General features: G+C 47.8%; 1 protein-coding gene and 1 long non-coding RNA gene across 2 annotated transcripts in view; one reads left to right on the forward strand and one right to left on the reverse strand.

Annotated features, from left to right (window-relative positions):
- Nucleotides 1-12,113, reverse strand: part of LOC135811665 (uncharacterized) — a 19,777-nt gene extending 7,664 nt beyond the window's left edge. The window contains exons 1-3 of the mRNA XM_065324935.1: nt 11,762-12,113; nt 744-3,274; nt 8-420 (exon numbers count right to left, since the gene is read on the reverse strand). Coding sequence (XP_065181007.1) covers nt 8-420; nt 744-3,274; nt 11,762-12,113 — 3,296 coding nt within the window. The remainder of the gene's footprint in view (nt 1-7; nt 421-743; nt 3,275-11,761) is intronic.
- A 1,019-nt stretch (nt 12,114-13,132) lies between these two features.
- On the forward strand, nt 13,133-17,261 carry LOC135806848 (uncharacterized). Its single transcript, XR_010551307.1, has 3 exons — nt 13,133-13,888; nt 14,465-14,744; nt 16,325-17,261. It is a non-coding gene; the product is annotated as an uncharacterized LOC135806848 (long non-coding RNA).
- Nucleotides 17,262-21,907: the final 4,646 nt, after the last annotated feature.

Below are 21,907 nucleotides of genomic sequence, written 5' to 3' on the forward strand. Positions count from 1 at the left end.
AACTTACTGTAGTATGCGACGTCTGAGTGCTGCCAGCATAGCACAGTGTTGGTTGTGTTCACTTAGGTGTTCATCAGTTTGACGATGTTTACCACACAGGTAAGCCATGTCACAACGAGGACATGCTGTGATGTTGTCCAGGTCATAGCAGACAAAACATGCTGCTACACGTGGACACCATTCCAGTAGTGCAATGTGGTGATCAATGCTCACTAGGCCTCTCTTGGATTGACGATGCAGGGCAGCAATGAGAGAGTAGCATAGTATAGTATCGTTTCCAGCTTGTGGTGGTAAGTACACAATTCCAGACACTGACAGACCAGTTGCACAATTGCTTGGCAGGTAAGCACTAAGATCCTTAATCAATGACTTCAACGCTGGGAAGAGTTTGGACATTTCTGCAACTGCAAAGACAGTATTCTAGAGCAAAGCAGACAACAAAGAACAGTGTAGAAAAGAAAGTAACTGAGGCCCGTACACTCAAAACAGAGAACGTCGTGCACAATAATATCAAATCAGACTGATATAGCGGAAAGCAACACATTCCATTTCCATAGTTTACAATGTTCAAAATTATCACATTCCCCTCTGTGTTCTTCAAGAAATCAACCTTAGAGAGACAGACACTATACAGTAGATCATATACTGAGTACACTGGTTTGCAATACAATGTTCCAGTCAGAGTGGAGTGTGGTTGAAAAACAGTTATGGTAACCTGAACTGTGAACACACTACCAGCTTACCTCCAACAGGAGTATTGTTCTAGCCGTCAGTATACAAGACTGCATCACTTCCAGATCAGGTATCTTGTTCTGGCTACAGTTGTTAATCAGCGCTGCTGTGTGATCTGCTGGATTTGAGCCATTACACCATCTCCTGACATAGTCCATCACAATGTTGTAGGGATGCTGTGCTGGTAGAGTGAGACCCTTTGGAGTTGTGCGTGACCTTCCATTAACTACCAAGGAACTGTATCGGTAGCTGTACACATCATTCCAGTACATGTCCAGTAGTGTGGACACTGTGTCATTATCCATGGAGTACAGGTACTGTTGTAACTGAAAAGCAGACACAGTAGTGTGGTCGTCATGGGTATTGACCGTGCGCCTGATAGCAGTTGGTACATGTTTCCACTTGCACAGTGGTATACCCAGTGTTGTAATCAATGATGGTGAAATAATCCACTCACTGCTACAGGAACTTGACATGACCTTGCCCAGGATCACAGCAATGCATTGTTGCAGAAAGTAGTACATTGTAGCACATGAATCGACTGCACCATCCTGTGATAGGAAGCGTGATGAGATTACTCTCTCAGCAAGGTCTTCTACCACCTGTACATTGGGCATATCCTTGTTTAGCAGAGTGGAACAATACAGTTGAATGAGTTTCAGGGCACATTCAGTGACATCTGTTGCAAGACCCATTCTCAGTGTTGTTGTAACACGCTGGTACACCACCTGCAGACGGGATAGTGTTTCCTGGCTGGGCTCAACCTGTCCTTCCCTGCAGTCGATGTCCAGAGACATAGATAGCCTGCATGACTCCAGAGAAAGTTGCATCAAAGGTAGCTGCAGCGGTGACCCCACTCTTGTCGGTTCTTGTTCAGATTTCTCCAGGAGCATTTGGGTTCTGGAATCCAAACTCTCAAAAGTGACATCAGAATCTGCAATGCTTTGACGGCAAATACAACACAGGACCGAGTTGCAAATGCTGTCAGCTTGTACAGATAGCGGTGCTGTGTCCAATCTTTGTATCCTGTCCACAAACTCTCCAACAAACATTGCTGTCCCAAACAAGGCAAGTAGGATACCCGATGACTTTGTTAATCCAGAGAAAGGAAGCAAGTCATCGCCAGACAAAACATCAACGGCAGACAACGCCATCTGTATGTTCACGCTTTCCTGAAGCAGTTGGTAACTCCAAAACACTGCTTTGTCTGCACCACAACCTCTACAGTCATCAACTTCCTTCACAAAGCCAAGGAAATGCTTGCACATTCGCTGTTGGTACATGTGTTGATTGTCTTCTGGGCATTGGTAACGACCAAACTCGGCGATGAATGGTTGTAACGAGTAGCGATCCAAACACGAATTGTAATCCAGGAAACAAATCTTGATCAACGGATCAAAACGTAGAAGATGAACCACATCAACATCATCACCTACAAAATCCACCATTACACAAGCGCATTTAGATGAGAAGGAGGAGTGCAGTTGAGATAGAGCATGGAATGATTCTTTGTCATCCTGACGTAGTGTGTTGTATGCTACTTTCAACAGCTGCAGAATTCGATGATTCGGTTTCAGACAGTCATCGTTGAACACATCAAGACCAATCTTCTTGAACAACGATAGCAGCCTGGTGGGAGTTAATCGACCACCTTGTAGAAGACCAGCTGTAATGCGTACAGCAAGTGGAACATTTCCACAATGATCCACTAACCTCTGTGCATCTTTGATGCTTAGACTACCTTCAACACATAGATCCTGGAGAAGACCAACAGCACAAACCTTTGTCAGACCATCAAGACGGTGTTGTTGCAGTTTAAACTGGGAAGCGTGTAGGTCGAAGTAAACACGACTTGTCAGTAGGACATGGACATGGGGTTGTAGTCGAAGTAGTTGCTCCACAACATCTTGTAGTTGGATATCTTTATCAGCACCAGCCTGCATAGCATCCTCGGCATTGTCTAGGATACATAACATGTGGTGTTTGCCACCATCATCATCCCTGCCATCAGTTGATTTCGTTGTCTTGCCAGTAGTTTCAGATGAAGCCGGGTTTGCTTCGAGTCGGTTTTGAATCATTGCCTGGACAGCGTCAACACCAGCTACACCGCGTAAGTCAAAGAACTCCACACGACAACCAGCATTGCGACATACATGTCCCACAGCAATGGCTACGGACGTCTTACCAAAACCAGCTGGTGCCACAAGACTCTGTACTCGTGTAGATGATGACTTGGACTTTGTTGTGAGAATGTTGTGACTGATCTCTGTAACAATGTCATTCCTGCCAGTGAAGTGTCGGTCTTCGTCCGGTAGAGATGACTGGCTTGAAGTTGTTGATCGTGTTGAATCCTGTGTTGTAGTCAATGTTGCATTGGATGTTGTACCCGTTCTAGTTGCATTGGCGGTTGTTTCAGCTGATGTTGGTTGTTTGAAGATTGGCTCACATCTGTTGGAGGTCCGTTGTTGGTCTGCCTGACTATCCCCCACGGTGTGCTGCAATGGCTGTGTTTTCTGTTTGCCAACTGTTGTCATGGTGATACCTACCAAGCAAACAGAAAGTATGAATAAACCTATTGTAAGTTTTAAATCTTTTTCAAAAGGGATGTATGACCTACTTCCTTTGTTAAGCGAAACTTTGTTGCATTTTTTTACAGTTCCGTCAAAAGCATTCAATGGCTACAACACAGTTTGCAGAGGGGAGAACAGAGCAGCATACGAGAGATAGTAGTTTATAGATGTCACACAGTTTGTTTCGAAGTGGTCCAACTTCTCTCTTCATCTGAATCCGATCACAACTCATTCCCTGCATTGAGTCTGCTTCCTCGCTGACTCCCGTCTGCAGTGCTGACACACTGACAGCTCACGCTCCGTAACCTTTAAAAGATGCCGAGAAAATATTTGACCGTACTTCTTTGCTTGAACTGTGTGCTTGATGATTTGCACGGTGCCGCTGTCGGCAGTTTTTCTCTCCGCCGCTCTCCAGAATCCCATGGAAGATGCCATAGCGGCACAACCAAAACTTAATGTTTTTCATCTTTGCAGTGGGGTTCTTCTGCCAGCACTCTTCCAAAGCCTGCAGAACTTCTGAGCTCCTTTTCTGGTTTCATTCACCATCGGTGACACGTCGGTCTGCAGGCTGTGGAAGAACGCCAAGTCGTCCGCGTTGAGATCGGGGTGTTGTCCAGCCTGAACAAAAACCTGAATGTCAAATCCTTTCGCTTTCTCCTGTCCTGCAAACACACGCCCATTGATTTTTGTTGTGTGCGGACACAAACCATCGTGCTGGTACAGCAGTGACTGGCCGGCTCCTGGTCACTTCTTCGAGCCACGCGGCTTTTCAAATTTCCATTTCCCAGCCCCAACATTTCCACATGGTTGGACGCATACAGTCAGACCTTGCATAACCGCACACATCCGTTTTCCACAAAACAATCCGATAGGCGAGGGAACCGGATAATCGAACACACATACTGTATGTATGCATGGCATATGCTGTATATCGGTAACTAACAATAATTATTATCTTCCGGATGGCAAGGGATCTGGATAAAAGAGGACCGGATAAGCTAGGTTTGACTGTACCAGCATCACTGGTTGTGTGTGTTGCATCCTCGTGAAACCACCACATTTTCTGTTGCATGCTTGTCATGCATCATGTAGAATCACTTCTCGCCTCCATGTGTCTCGTTTTTCAGGTCGGAGAATTTCATGGTCTGGTAATTCAATTGGGAGAGGACAAATTTCATGCGCTTTATTTTATGCTCGGTTGTCAAATCCGGCTTGATGTATCGTCGCCGTCTCCGCATCTGAAGCGCCTTGCACCTTGCTTTGGGTATACATGTACGAGCGGCAGCACCTTTTTTGGCTCCCGAAAAGCGGCCTTTTTTGTAATTTCCTGGGCTTTAGGCCACCGGAAAAGTCCTTTATTTAGTAATAAAATGGCTAATAAGCCCGCTGCTGAAGTGGACATTGCAGTCCTGATCGACGGGGAGCTGAGGGACCTCATCAGGCAGCGTGGACTGGAAATCCCACGAAAAGCCACCAGACCCGATCTTGTTGCCCTGCTCAGAACATCGCTGGATGAGGACAAAGAAGTAAGTGAACCTACTAGCACGAGCCCCCTGGCTGCTAATGAGGGTGTTGTTGCCAGCCTGTGCTCAGCTCTGTCTGAACTCACTAATGTCGTCCGAGAGTTGAAGACTGAGTTACACGCCATGAGAGAAATAGAAGCTAAATTCAACGATTCTGCCAGAGAGGTGTTGTGCCTGAAGACGGAAGTACGGGAACTTAGGAACGACCTGCATGCCAAAGTTGAGAGGTACGATACGGTGATTCAAACTTTGAACAATGACCCCACTGAACCAAGCTTTACCAAAACCGTATCCTCGACCCCACAACATTGACCCACGTATGCAGAAACTTTGCACCAACAACCAGCATTGCAGCCCAAAAATACTGCCCCTGCAGCTGCCCCAGCTGCCCAAAGGCCACAACGCCAGCCTCCCAAGCCGTACAGGCGACAGGAATCGTCTCGCTGGCTGGCACCCAAGCTTCCAAAGAGCACCACCCGATGTGCACTAACGGGTAAGCCAAGAGTCAAAGTGTTCTACGTTGGCAACGTGGACCCCGAATGTGATGCCAAATCAATTGCAGAGCATTGTCAGGCACAGGATGTACACATCGTGCAGAGTGTTGTGTACACCTCGGAGCGCTTCCGAACAGGGTTTGCCAGGGTCACAGTGTTGGCGTCGGACGCCACCACCGTACAGGACAAAGCATTTTGGCCGGACTCGCTCGGTTTTGCAGTTCGTGAATGGCGCTTTGGTGCTGACGGCACAGCTCCAGCACTCACATAATGCCACACACCACCTACCGGTATTCACAGCCCCTGAACCCGCATGCTCCTGTGTTCACCCCTTCGTCTCCAAATCCCTCAACCCCAGCATTCTACTCTACAATTCATCCATCCAACCGACTAAATGTTGGCCACATAAACATTTGCAGCCTACGACATAAAACCCATGTTATAACTAAGCTAATAGATGAGCACTGCCTAGATCTGCTGGCGGTTACGGAAACGTGGCTCGACTCAAGCATCTCGGACACTGAGGTTTCTGTACCAGGCACAATTCTCTTACGTCGAGACAGGCCGTGCGCTGATGGATGCACTTGCCTATCCTCCTGCACTCCATGTCGTAAAGGAGGCGGGATCTGCATCTTCGTAAAGGAACATGTTAAGGCTAAGCACATCTTGGACCACTCACACTCCAGTCTAGAGTTGATGTGGCTTAAAGCTGGCACAGGCAAAGATAGTACCTTGTTTGGTTGCATATACCGTCCCCCATCCGAGCCGGTAGAGTTTTGGAATCGGCTCGCTACATCCACCGAGCAGCTGGACGGCGAGAATATTGTGTTGCTAGGTGACATAAATGTGGACTTTCTGCGTCAGACGTCCAGTGCGTTCCACCATCTCAAAGACACGTTGCTACTTCCGTGCAGACTGGCCAATAAAGTAACTGAAGCAACAAGAATAACAGGCTCTACCCGTACATCCATTGACTGTATTCTCACGAACATTGATCGAGTTCCGTCAGCCTCTGTCGTGGACTGTGAGTTTTCAGACCATCGCCTCGTCATTACTTCCGTCCCAGTGCCCATCATGGATGCGCGGAGCAATACTACTACCCATCAAACACGCAGAGACTACCGGAACTTCAACGCTCAGCGTTTCTGCGATATGCTGCTGTCCTCCGATCTTCATATCTTTACATCCCGTACCCCAGACCTGATGTTGGACGAGTGGACAGGGAAAGTCAATGCTGTGCTTGATATCATCGCACCGTACGTAACCAGGAAACACAGGAAGTCCCGTCGGAAAAATTGCCCGTTCATGACTCCGCCCCTCCTTGCCTTGATTAGAAAGCGCAAATCGGTCTTCAAGAAACTAAAAGCTACTAACTTTCGAGACGAGAGCCTATCTGTACAATTCAAGCGGCTGCGCAACCAGTGCAATAACTTGTATCGACACCTACAGAATCTATACTTTTCAGACCAGTGCCAGCGGTATGAACGGGAGCCTAGGCAGTTCTGGAAAGCCTTGAATATGATCACAAAGCGTTCCTCTCCGAAGCAAACGGTTACCATCCCACCTGAGCGATTGAACGACTATTTTCACTCGATTGTCACAGATAAGGAAGCGAATTACAAGCTCCCAATGGGACCTGCTAAATCCGATGACCTTACTACGTTTTCAGCCGTTACAGTAGCAGAGGTGAAGCTTCGGATCGGTGACCTCCAAAGTAATAAAGCCCCTGGACCGGACGGCATTCTTCCGTGTCTACTTAAAATATCAAAAGACGTAATTGCTCTATCACTTGCTATCTTATTCAACACTTCCCTCTCGTCTGGTCAATTCCCATCCTTGTTCAAAATTGCAAACATTACACCAATTCTGAAGTCAACTCAAGGCCCCCGCGACTGCCCTTCTAATTACCGCCCAGTGTCTTTAACATCTATCCTAGCCAAGCTCCTGGAGGGGCTTGTGTTTTCTCGTATACATCTTTTTTTTAATGATCGTTGCCCATTCCATGTGGACCAGTTTGGCTTTCGGAAGCACCGTTCTACCGGACAGCTTCTCACCAAGGTTACGAACGACTGGCTTGTCTCGCGCGACGCTGGACTGCATACGGCGGTTGTCTGTATTGATTTGAAAAAAGCGTTCGATATGGTGAAGCATCAGCAGCTTCTTCTTGCTCTCGCAGCTGTCGGTATTTCGGGAGCGGCCCTGGCCTGGTTCCAATCATACCTTTGTGCCAGACAACAGCGGGTGGTTACCCACACTGGAACATCTCCATTGGTGGCAATCACTAGTGGCGTGCCACAGGGCACCATTCTGGGTCCGGTTCTATTTAACATCTATGTACGGAAGCTCCCATTGACAGCAGAGGCCTTTTCTTGCAAGCTCCCGATGTTCGCTGACGACATGACGTTGCATGCCAGCAGACGTACACAAGCTGAGGCCGTCGCTACCGTTACTGATTCGTTATCTGCAATTTCTGTGGATCTAGACGAGCTTGGGCTGCGCATTAATACAACAAAGACTGTAACTTTGATGATTTCTAAGTCTTCTCAACCCCTCTCAACTCCAATCGTTTTTAACCAACAGCCTCTGACTCAAGTGTCTAGCACGAGAATCCTGGGAGTCATTGTAGACAGTGATGTTTCTTGGTCTGGTCACATAGACTTTATCGTTAGGAAGACTTGCACGAAAATTGGCGCTCTTCGACGGTGTTTTCGGCAACTAAGTTTGAAGGCAACACGGCAGTTTATCCTCTCTGTTATCCTGCCTGACTTATTATACTGCTGCTCTTGCTTTGCACTGAAGCTATCCGCCAAGGACCGGCAGCGACTCTCGTCCGTTTATCGTCGTTCTGTACGCGCTGCTTGTGGCTCGAAACTACAAGATGACGTCATGCCGCTGTTAGCTAGATTGTCGATTGATCCGTTTGAACATTACCTTATTCGTAGCATTGCTAAATTTATCCATGTTAATCATGTCGTTTTCCCTCTCCCAAATCTGACGGACCTTTTCCCTCAAGTTTCAACCGGCCCTAGGACAACAAGAAGCTCTTTTAATGCTGCTATTGCAATATCTAAATTCCGGACGACTGACGGTGTCAATTCCTTTTCAAATCGTGCTGCCCTGTTCTTTAATTCTTTGCCTGTGGAGTGGCGCACCCAGCACCGCACTACATTTGCTAAGCACCTTCAGACCATGCTAAAAGACGCAGCGTCTTTTCAGAAGTATTTTGATCTTCTTTTCAGCAAACTCCCTCATTGATCTGCACCGCCTGTATTGTATAACTGTGTTTACTGCGTTCCTAGTTTAAATTCGTTTTTAAAAACATCTCTTTAATTCTTGCATTATCCCATTATGACCATGCTTAAAGACTTTTCAGAAGTATTTTGATCTTCTTTTCAGCAAACGGCCTCATTGATCTGCATCGCTTGTATTGTATACCTGTGTTTACTGCTTACTGCTTACTGCTGCTTTATTGTTCCAAGTATCAGTTTAGTTTAGTTTAAATATCTCTTTTAAAAGTCTTGTTAGGCCAAACTAAAGAAGGTGTGTGGTTCGACTCACCCGACCGACCGTACAATTTCAGCCCGACCGTAACTTTTTTTCGGCGGGCTGTCGTGTGACTGACGTACGTACGTGGACTGAACACGTCCACGTCTACGTGCTGTGCGGCGTGAGTCTGCGGACGCAGGCGGCTCCTTTTGGACTTGACTTGTACTTGTAGTTGTACTGCAGTGCAGTGCAGTGAGTGGTACGACTGCTGCCTTGTGCTGGTAGTAGAGTCTACTCGATACGCGTATACAGTGTATTTACATGTACTAAAAATATATATTTAAAAAAAAAAAAACCGCCCGCCCGCCCGTAAAAAAAATGTCCATGTTAGTCGAACCACACACCTTCTTTAGTTTGGCCTTATTATTATTTTTTCTCACCCCACACCCCTCTACTCTGTTATCGGCCCTCTTAAGAGTTGTGTTCATCACTGTTGAGGCTTCCGATGGAAAATAAAAGAATACTACTACTACTACTACACCTAGTTCAAACAGTCACAGGTGAGACATTTCCTCCTTCCCTTACCAGCTTGCTGGCTAGTCAGTTCAACGACAATCGACCCCAGTTGTGATTGTTTACAACAATCAGCTTTTGTGCGATTTCAGTGGTGAACTTTTGACCGGCTCCTCGGCCACACTGGGTGTGTTCGATTACAGCCATTAATTGATTCATGAATGGAATCTTGTCGTTGGATTTCATGTCATGTAGCCCTGGAATCAGTTTGGAATCCATTCACCCTAACATGGGGTGATGTGAATAGCCAGGGACGATTCATGAATGGATTCAACATCGTTTCGCGGTCATAACTCAATCGAACGCACTCACTCTTTCCGCTTGCGTGACCAGTTGAGTTCCGACACTGGAACGTCACTTGATACTTGCTCATGGTACCACTTGAGCTGTTTGTACACAACAGTTACCTTGAGATTTAGAGAAGGGAAGGCTGGGCAGGGCGGCGCAAACAGATTCTTTGTCAGCGGTCTACCTCCCGTGAGTTCTGCGGAATGAAGAGTGACGTCCTTTTGATTGGGGTCTTCATGTCCTTTTGTCCGGTGCGCACAGTAACTGGTGTTGTTGGCGGTGATATGCTTTTCAGCACACGAGCGGCTCTATCCCTAACTTTTTCTTTCTTGCCAGGCATATTTGCAATCCCTCTGCGCCAAGGAACGAACCACAATGATTGTTAAGAAGGCTCTGTTCCTCATTTCTCACTTCGGTGTCGTGCACCTGTGCGTGTGTTCTGGTGACATCCTGTCAAGACAGGGCTATACTTCTTAAATTTTTCGAAAGGACTCCACGCATATCGGAGGTTCTAAGCCTATCAGAGTAATATGTGTCACCATGGCTACCCTATCTGGGGGGGGGGGGGGATAGATCACCGACATGTGTGTCTAATGCCTATAGAAAGATCATAAACAGAACACTAAAACGCTATCCGAGTTCAAAACCCCATGTAGAAGTTTTGCTTATCAACGGAGAAAGTAAATTAAAAAATCATAGTACTGGTAGTGTTCTCAGACTGTTCTGTTCACTGAGCAATGATAGAGAGATAAGTTCACGTTAGAAAATAATGCCCTGGTTCCAGGTATTACAAACAAGAATCCTGGGCTTATCTCCTACCAGCGGTTGTGCTAGAACTCTACGACTAGTACGACTAGTAACAAAGTTATGTTCCACTGATAGCGGATTTTCAACGATGGTGTTCAACTTGATCACTATCTTGACCTAGTGAGATCTTTTGGAGGTAATTGAATGATGGCTGGTAGCCTCGGGCTCAGGATTTCCATGGATATGTTCGAATCTATGACCGCCGCCAAAGTACCTTGCAATCTTCGCTCTCCAAGTACTACTGTACTGAGCCTAAGTTGATGATTTCGTCTGGAAATCTATAATCTCTGGGGAATGCTGCACTATACCTGCGGAGTAGCAATGAGAAAAACTGACTCCGACTACAGCAATGTTTCCGATTTCAAAGGAAACTGCCTAAGAAAAACAACGCTTCATCACCAGCTACGATGCAAAAACAACCCAGCAATAATCTAGTGACCCATGACAGTGCTTCACGCCGGTGGCACCTGCATTTCTTGTAGATCTACAGAATCATCATGTAGATCTGGTTATAATCTCAGGACTGTCCATCTAACTGAACCCACAGCATTGTGTATTCCCAGTTTGAGCTCTGAATACGATTGATGTGAGTGTATGTACGGGCTGATCATCTGTAATGGCTTCCTACTTGCGCTTGTAAAAAAGTACAGTACAGCTATAATACTGCACAATGAAATACGGTTGTGTCACTCAAGTTTGCGCCTTGCACCTTTCGCAGCCCAGTGATCAGTGCAGGTCTAGGGTTGCGGACCGCCCGGCGCGTACTTGAGTTACCCGACTGGATTCCATTGAGCAGAACAGTCGTGGCCAAAGAAATCCGACCCGCAAGTCAAAAGTAGGGCCGCGTTTACATTTCAATTACAGCATGCATGCTCACAAAAGCTGATGCGAGGGCCGCAGGGGCCGCATGAGCCTTGGCGCTGCTTTTGGCACGTGGGTTGGATTTCTTTGGCCACGACTGTAGTTTCATGCATGTTCAACGAGTTCTCCCCCTCCCCCCCCCCCCCCCCCCCTCCACACACGCACGCACGCACGCACACACAGTGAGTGCGTTCGATTATGCACGCGAATCGATTCGCGAATCGATTCATGAATCGATTCGCGCTATTCACATCACCCCATATTAATAGAGTGAATGGATTCCGAATCGATTCTAGGGCTCATGACATGAAAATCGAACGACTTGAATGCATGCGAATGGATTCATGAATTGATTCAAGTGTGTAATCGAACGCACTCAGTGACACACACACCTTCCTACGCCACTGTAGTCAATGTGAACACTTACCGGAGGACGAGCCAAGTGTTGACTCACGATCTGCCGACATTGGCTTCGCCGGATGCTCAGTTTTCCCACTGGCAGTTGCACCGCGTCGCTTAGCCATGGTGCTGGCGACATGTTCCGCTACATCACGCTGGCTGTGTTGAACGAGCCTCAGGAACGTATCCACCTGTTCCTCCGTTTTCTTCAGCATCAACCTCACCACATACTCTGCCAACTTCAACTTCTCCTCCTTGGCAGGTGCGCCAATATATTCCTCTTCGTCCAGAACATCACTCTCTAGTAGGTCTTCTAAGATTGTTGAAGCATCTAAATTTGCAAATAAGTACTTGATGTTGTATTTCACACTGTCCGGCATTGCGCCGTTAGGAAAAGTTGAAAACCCTCACCACCAACCACTCCGTCACGGCCTCAGCCAACGCTGGCAGGAGTGAATCGTTCTGTGGACCACAGTGAACAATGGAGAACAGACACCGCACACAACTACACGACTGACACAATTCAACAGCAACCGACCGACAGAGAAAAATGCGCCGAGAAAAATAACAATAATTATTGATCATGATCTACCGCAGTACCGGTATACCGGTAGATCTACCGGTCCTTTGAAGTAGATCTACATAGCATGACTAGCAGGAGTCGTGAAAACCCTTTCACTACTCCTGCTATGTACAGTGCTGGCAACTGAAATCCGACCCCCTGGGCTGCGCGCCGCACCTCCCAGGAGGTCGGATTTCAGTTGCCAGCACGGTAGTAGTCTACCATTGAAAGGCTGTAGTCTGTTCCTGCGGGAAATTGCGGAAAAAACTCTCGAAAACTTGCGCAAGAAATTGCGGCAGAAAACAACAAAAATGCGACGAAAAGTGCGGAACGATGCAGAACTTGCCAGGAATTCGCGGAATTATTTACAGAAAATTGCAGATTTGGGCCAAATCACGCAATTTGTTGCATCGTATATCTACTCGGGAGTAGTACGAGTGCAAATAACCTACAGGATCATGGAAAGTACTGCGTGAAAAGTGCAGAAAAAGTGAGATATAGTGCAGAAAACAACAAAAAACGCGGGAAATCCCGGATTTTGCTGAAAATCGCGAAATTTGTTGCATCCGTGGAATCGCGATTTCCTGGAGGGACAGTGTAGTACTACAATTATGTAGTACAGTTGAACATCGATTATACGCACATCGACTATCCGACCATTCGATAGTAGAATGATAATGTAGATCTACATGATTTATGTCTCTTCAGTCATAATGATGTCTGTATAATGATTATGTCAGTGTTACGCATGCGCTCTGTCCGTTGGACTTGGACTTGGAGTAGGTGTAGGTGTGGGAAAGACGGGACGTTTGGTGGTGGGTTGGCATGGCAATGGTAGTTGTGTTCGCTTTTCTCGCTTTTGCTTCAGTTTCGCCCAGTTTCGCCGAGCAACCGGTGAAGGAGGCTGATGCGGCCATTGGTGGTGGCGAGTTTCGGATGATCGTGGATGCTTGTACAGGTCAATGACTCATGATCCGACGAAGTCCGAAGTAGATCAGTGGCTGGCTAGTAGTAGGGGTGAGCCAAACCAAGCACCGATTGGCAACTTGGAAAACCCATTCAAAGTTCAAACAAATTCAGACGTGTGTGAATGTTCAACATCAACACCGAGGCTGTCTGCTATGGTCTTGATCAACTGGAGGTAGGTTTGCAACTGGCTGACCTACCGATGATGATAGCAACGGTGATGGCGGACATGGATGGCAGACTGATCAGATGGCTGGCAACAAAGTCATCACATCTGTGCCGTGCGCACTGGTACATACCGGGATAGTGTGAGTGTGTGGGACTGGCGAGAACAGTGTTCGTTACGAGTAGAGGCTAACAACATTGAACTGGTAACGACGGTGTTGGTGAAGGGAGCGGCCGATATCTCCAACCTAACCTGGCGGCCGTACAAAGGCAGCATCATGAAGGCCAGCTTGCCTGACGAGTTCATCACCGCTCAGTATCCTGAACCGTTCCAGCAATGAGTGATGATAATGATGATGGAAGCACGGACAGGTGGCCAATGCCAAGCTGGAAGACATGTGTCCACCACTGAACGGCCTGGTCCAGAACAGAAAGGGGCAGCGTGTACGGTTGATTCATGCAGTGAGTGGTGTGACTGTCTAAATAAACACTGCACAGTTGCATCTACACATGTAGTTGAGTCAGGGTATCTTCACAAAGACGGAAGGAGAATGTGGGAAAGGGTTAAATTTCGGGAAGAAGTTTGGAGGGTGCCCGTGGCATGTGACTGATGGCGAATGTGGACTGCAAAATAACCTGTGTTGGTTGCAATATCCATTTCATGCCTAACACTCCACGCATAATGTCCACTACATTGTGAGAAAAATGCTATCCCTGCAAGGAACTGGTGGGGGTTGCATTTCACATTTGTTTTTTTCAGTATTTCGGGGTTGCCTCTCACGGAAATAAAATCTGAAGTAGGAAAGCCTCTCTCTCTCTCTCTCTCTCTCTCTCTCTCTCTCTCTCTCTCTCTCACACACACACACACACACACACATACACATTCTCTCTCTCCCTCTCTCTCTCTCCCTCTCTCTCTCTCCCTCTCTCTCTCCTCTCTCTCTCTCTCTCTCTCTCTCTCTCTCTCTCTCTCTCTCTCTCTCTCTCTCTCTCTCTCTCTCTCTCTCTCTCTCCCTCTTTTGCTTTGTGTTTCTCTAGGGCACTTCACATTCCCTTGTGGTATAAACACATCCACAAGGTTCACCACGATTGGACCGCGCCGATCAGCATCCGTCTGTCCTGTACTGTCACCCGGTCGAGCATTTCCTCTCAAACATATTACCGGTAATGGCTGGTCCCGTCCTGCTCGGCTCTCACTGTCTGCTGCTGCTGCTGTGGGCCTGCATCTCGCTGGCCTCCATATCCGTCGCACACTGTGGGGCGGCTTCCACCTGCCGTTCATGCCGTCCAACGAGTACCACGACTACCATCATGCAAAGTTAGTAGTGTAGTGTGTGCATTCTGCATTGATTGGTAGCTGTACTAATACCTTGCACATACATGGGAGGCGGTGAACGCAAAAATCTGACTTGAACCCCCCCCCCCTGATGTACCCCTAAAAGGAACCCCCCCCCCCCCCAATGTTCTGACTGCATGTATAAAGCCACTTGCTAACTTTTCGAAATTTGCACAGAAAAGAATACAGTCGTGGCCAAAAAATCCGGCTAATGCTATACCAGCTACCGGTAGCTGTACTGTGCATGGGCGGCATGCACTGCCACTGCTGCCAGTAGCTGTACTGTGCATGGACAGCATGCACTGCCATTGCTACGGTAGCTGTACTGTGCATGGGCGGCATGCACTGCCACTGCTACCGGTAGCTGTACTGTGCATGGGCAGCATACACTGCCACTGCTACCGGTAGCTGTACTGTGCATGGGTAGCATGCACTGCCACTGCTACCGGTAGCTGTACTGTGCAAGGGCAGCATGCACTGCCACTGCTACCAGTAGCTGTACTGTGCATGGGCAGCATGCACTGCCACTGCTACCGGTAGCTGTACTGTGCATGGGTAGCATGCACTGCCACTGCTACCAGTAGCTGTACTGTGCATGGGCAGCATGCACTGCCACTGCTACTGGTAGCTGTACTGTGCATGGGTAGCATGCACTGCCACTGCTACCGGTAGCTGTACTGTGCATGGGTAGCATGCACTGCCACTGCTACCAGTAGCTGTACTGTGCATGGGTAGCATGCACTGCCACTGCTACCAGTAGCTGTACTGTGCATGGGCAGCATGCACTGCCACTGCTACCGGTAGCTGTACTGTGCATGGGTAGCATGCACTGCCACTGCTACCGGTAGCTGTACTGTGCAAGGGCAGCATGCACTGCCACTGCTACCAGTAGCTGTACTGTGCATGGGCAGCATGCACTGCCACTGCTACCAGTAGCTGTTCTGTGCATGGGTAGCATGCACTGCCACTGCTAGTGCTTGTAATAGCCTAGTGAATGTCTCATGCTCTGCTGCCGGGACTGCACTCTGCAGTGCACAGTCTGTGCTGTGCTCCACTCGACTGCAGCAGGCAGAGTGCAGAGCCGCGGACTGTTTTAGTTGAGTGCTATGCTGGTAGACACTCTAATGACTGTAAATGCATGAATGCGATTGTGACAGGTACCATGCCACTGTATAGGTATCCATGGCATTGGCTGGATTTTTTTGGTGACGACTGTATTACTCCCCCAGTCCCTGCCCCCAACAACAGAAAAAGAAAATTTATTACTCCCTGTTTCCAGCAGTTCACTTGCATACCAGTGTCATGGTTGTTGTCTCTTCTGACCATGAATGTTCCTATAGGTATTGTCTGATTCTGATCCAATGCACTACAATGCCCTCAGTTTGATGTGTCTGCCATTCGATGATGCCGAGACCTCTGGTCAGTGTGCATGGCAGGCCTCACCAGCATCATCTCACTGCTGACTCCATGCTAGCCCCATGTGCCTGCCGGTGAGTTTGTGTACCTCGTATAATTATAAAAACTGTCATTATTTTTTGTTTATGTTGGCTGCTGCTATGCAGGTTCAACGAGAACTTTGGCATACTGGGAATCTTTGATTTGCTGCATGGCACGGACAGTCACTTCCGTAAATAAAAGTCGTACGAGCGCCATTCCATGCTACTTGCCACCACCCCAGCCAACGTTCTGATTCCAGACGAACCGAAGAAATGCCAGTAAAAAGGTTAAGTCGGCAGTGCATGTGCATGTGTGCATCCTCACTGCTGTTGCTAGTCTCCTCCCAGTCCACCCTTGACCGTCCCATTCTCCAGTTTCAATGCTAGTCTCCTCACAGTCCACCCTTGACCGTCCCATTCTCCAGTTTCAATGCTAGTATCATCACTAATCTACCTGTATATGTATTTTAGCATATCCACCATCAATACTGGTCACATGACAAATTACACTTAGCTACCGTGACTACTTCAAGGATGCCGCTGATAATATTTTTGTTCACACAGCCAATGATTTTTTGTGCCACATTCATTAGTGCCCTAGCTCGGCCCAATCTGTGTTCTATAATGGGTGGTTAACGACATCGCACTGTTCAATCCACCAGACTTATCAGTGTCGACTCTCATAGCTAATGTGCATTTTTCCGAGCCATCACCAAGAAGTTCTTTTTCTTTCTCAGCTAGGCCCGTTCACAGTTTGTTTCTATTTCAAGTTCCGTCCGTTCCACCATACTGGAAGCATGGAGAGGGACTTTATTGTGAATATTTTTAAGTTTATTACAAGCAAAATATTGGCTATGACATCACTACTACTTACCGGCTGTACTGCTATGGCATCACTAGTAGTTAACGACTGTACTGCTATGACATCACTACTACTTGCTCCCAGGTCACTCTAACTGTTTTCTGTACCCGATTACCGGTACTTAATTACGTCACTATTCAAGATGCTTTATACTTGAAGTACTGCATGAATGCTGACTTCATACAAAGTGTTAGGATATGAAACCAGAATCATATGCAGTCAACACGTGCCTGTACTGTCCCAGACCGGCACTGTAATTTGCTGTTGCCACCACCCCCCCCCCCCCCCCCCACCCCGAACACTGTGTGGCACTGCGCTCGTGGCAAATCCAAACTCAGGATCTGCTCATCCGAATCCAGAGCCTCAGAGGGCTCAGGTACCCCCACCCCAGCGGGCGTTACCATGCTCTTGTGCCTGCCCATGAGCACGGCCAGTAGTGATCTCTGGGTGCAGTATCGCCACAGGATCATGGTCTGTGACGTTTTCCACCTCCATTTATCTACACTTCAATGTACTGTCGTGGACTTTGTAATCCGTTGAGAAGTCAAGTGGCCACTGGGCGCTGAGCTTGCAGCCGTGAGCACTGCTGGTCCATTTTACAGTGTGTACGTGACCTATAGTGTGTGTACGTGCAAACAGAAGTAAGGGTGCCGGTCCCGTCATCCCATCTGATTTCAATGTTCACAACAGTACATTGTAGATCTTAACCATGGTAAATTTGATCATTACAACACTGCAGACTGCTGTGCATATTACTGCAGACTGCAGTGCATATTACTGCAGACTGCAGTGCATATTACTGCAGACTGCAGTGCATATTATTACTGATGCCGGTAACTGTTGTAACAAATAATTATTAATTACACTTAGTGACTGCATGCTTGTGTTGCTCGTGTTGCTCGTGTTGCTCGTGTTGCTTGTGTTGCTCGTGTTGCTCGTGTTGCTTGTGGCACACGACAGTCACAAGCAACACGAGGAGTAATTATGGTTGGTAGTTATCATTACGAAGGTAAACAAGAGAATGGCCCGAGCATGCCCAGAGCAACCAGGTAAGGGCCAACAGCCATGATGAGAGAATACCGTAGACATGCGCGAATGGAGATTATGTCGTACGAAGAAGCAGCGAGAGAGAAGCATGCAGCGACGGCATGTAAATGCAGTCTATAACAGTAACATAATGCAAAATACTGGCAGAGGTAGGATCCCGGTCATGAGCTTGTAATGAATGGGCACACTCTAGTTTGGCATGCTGTACCCTTGAGTATGTATATACTCAAATAACAAACACACACACACACACACACACACACGTGCATGCACATCCATGCGCACACCCCCCACACACACATACACAAACACACGCACACAAACACGTGTGCACGTGCCCACGCACGTACACACAAACACATTGAACCTGGGACACATTGCCATGTTCAGGCAGGATAGGTCCTGTGGTCTACTGAAAAGCCGGCCACAATTGGAAACGTGGAAGGGCTGAAGTCTGTGTGCTCGGGTCGAGCCATGGCTACATTCATGATGATTTTATGACTTGGCATGATAGCACACAACGGGTATTTCTTGCTTGTCACATGAATGTTAGCAGTGCTGCTAGATTTCAATACTGGAGTAAAATATGATGTGTATCTCAAAGATAGTAGCATGAACCTGTATGTACAGGGTATGGCTGACACTGCTATGGCAATATACATTGCAGTATAAACATTTGTAGAGTAGAGTTTTGCAGGTTTAACTGACATAGCGGTAACTATTCTGTACAGTGACTAGTGTAAAAACAGTAGGTGAGAGTAGACATGAACACATTCAGTAAAATTGATACCACAGTAGACTGGACTAGACAGTACATGTAGTTCAGTTGATCATTATATCTACATAGTAACACAACACTGTGTGTGTCATAGACAATCTGTATACATCATGTCTATACAAGTGATGTCACAGTGTTGTGATCAATGACAGGTAGTGTGCTGTTGGAGTATCTCTTACTGCAGTAGCTGCTGGAAATGATCCCTGTCCAGTGCTGGTCACTTTCACCAATCTCAACTGCTAAACACTATCCAATAGAGACCTTCATAAGCTCAGCTAGCCCTGGAGAGTGTACAACAGAGAGGGTGCACATACACCACCACACACACGCACCCAAACACAAGCCACCACACCAGCACACATACCAAACAACACACACACACAGGCAGAATCACACATTTACTTGAAGCTCTGGACATACAATTCGTCTTATGGATTGCATGCGTTGATGATATAATTAAGAATGAACTAAAGAAGTCTTTGTTATAATAATCATGACTCATAATGACATCATGACTGGAATCTACAGGCAACTTATGTACCCAATCTGAATAACATCAAGCTGTCAAACAGGTGACCGTATAACAGGATACGTTGCACACATACCACAGAAGTGACATTCCCTGCTAGGGCTTTTCCTGACATATTGAACCATTTGTTTTCCCCACGTACCCCTCTCCCCCCCCCCCCCACAAACACACATACCCACCCCTCGTCCACACTCACCAACATCCACACCCCTTGTCCCTCATAAACACTCCCCCCTTACACACATACATACCCCATTGTCCCTTACAAACACACACACACACACACACACACACCTTGTGACGCTTGTCCACGCACACACCCCTTGTCCCTCAAAATCACACCCACGACCCACAATCCCACAAGTATACACAGAAGCAAGCACGCACACCCGCCCGCCCGACCGCACGCACACACACACACGTACTACGACATTAGTCTTCTTGCTCACTGCCAAAACTGGTTACGTGGGTCTCCTGGGAGAGGGGAGAGAGACTCAAAAGGAATCTTGGAAAGATGACTCAATTGGCTATTTGAACCGCTCAACGGCAGACACCCCCTGAAACCCCCAAAACTCTGGGTGGACTTGGAAATGATCCCACTTATGGGCTCACCACACCTCAGTAAGTGGGTGAGGACAAGGTGCAGAAAAAGGATTGACGGCATCAGGGTATCCGTCCCGGGATCCAACACACACACACACACACACACACACACACACACACACACACACACACACACACACACACACACACTCGGGTCGCTAATCCTCAAATACACAATCATGCGGTTCATGTGTTTCTCATGCCTTGGTGCGATAGCACACATACACACACACACACACACACACACACACACACACACACACACACACACACGCGCGCACGCACGGGTGCACATGCTCTCAAGCACATACACACACTGAAAGACTCCCGCCTGTTCTATCAACCCATCGTTACAATGTCACATTGGACCCAGAAGGGGTCATACAGAGGGACAGTAGGAATATATCGTATGGGATCCTACAGAAAATCAAAGGTCTTGTGTGAGTACCCCTCCCCCCCCCTCCCCCTCCTACCATGGACTCATCGGTAGTTCACTCGTAATACTGAATCACTACCATACAAGTGCAGACACATACACATACACACACATGCACACACACACACATACACATACGCATACACACATACACATACACACATACACACTACTACTATGTACAACTGCCACAACATGGCCACGTCGCTCCCAGAAGCGGGAGACAACAGCGAGAAAGGAAAAGAAACAAGGAGAGTAATTGAGGTGAAAGGGGATCGTTCTACACACCGCTAGTGTTTCTGTCTTCGGGGGCGGGTGAGGTCCTGCGGGCGGGAGAATCGTTCGCTACATAGGCTGCCACACATACACACATACACATACACACATACATACACACATACACACACATACACACATACACACACATACACATGCACACATGCACACCAACACACACATACTCACATACACACATACACACACATACACACATACAACCACCACACCCACTCCCCCCCCCCCCCACCCCCACATCCGCACGCCCCCCCCCACACACATATTTGCCCCCCCCCCCCCCCCTGCTGGTCCTGCGATGGACTCTCGCCGTAGGACAGTCAGGTTCACTTGCTGTTGGTGCTGCATGGCGGTCGTCACTACCCCGCTTCCAGTAGGGTCTGGCCTGCTGGCGGCGAGGGGCGATACAGATCGAAGTAGAGCGAGGAGAAGCTGGGTGGCGTTGTCGACGGCAGTGGATGCAGCACGTTGAACTTCCAACAGAAAATCAAAGTCCACGAACTCACCTCTCTAGATCTCTGGAAACGAATTACGATCGTCAGGCTCGCGCCTGCTGTTGCAGTGTTGGTGCTGTGTGGCGCCGCTCGCTGCGTTCGCAGTAGGCGGGCGGCGGAGCCAGGTAAAGCGAGGAGCTCCGGAGAGGCTGAAAGCCGGTAGGTGACGACGACATTGTTTCAAGGCACAAACAAGGGGCGCTGAGATCAGAATTTGAAGCGTGGAGGTACTTCAGGAAACCTGATGCTGGCGCAAGCTAAAAGTCCACAGTCGGTCCACTGTGGACGACGACATTGTTTCAGGCACCAACAAGCGTTATTGAAGTCTGAATTTGAAGCGTAGAGATACGAGAATGCAAGCTCGATAGTCTAAACGGAAGGAAACTGTTTTGGAACACATGTTCCGCAAGTTGTAGATCTACGCTCTGAAGTCAAAACAGCAATGACATGCAAGAGACATTGTACAGGATCTTGAAGGGCTGGGCTGGCTGCTAACTCGCGATAGCATGCTAACGCTCATATGTTGCAGTGTAACACAAGATCAAGAATGGGAAGTAAAAAGAGGCAGTTCGAAAATAAGGCATGATGATGTTACGGATGATTAAAAGTTTGGTTCGCACACCTCCCCTTCAACTCCCATCCCCCCCCCCCCCCCCCACTCCACCA

Source organism: Sycon ciliatum, chromosome 1, assembly GCF_964019385.1.
Source record: "Sycon ciliatum chromosome 1, ocSycCili1.1, whole genome shotgun sequence".
NCBI classification, from domain to species: domain Eukaryota; kingdom Metazoa; phylum Porifera; class Calcarea; order Leucosolenida; family Sycettidae; genus Sycon; species Sycon ciliatum.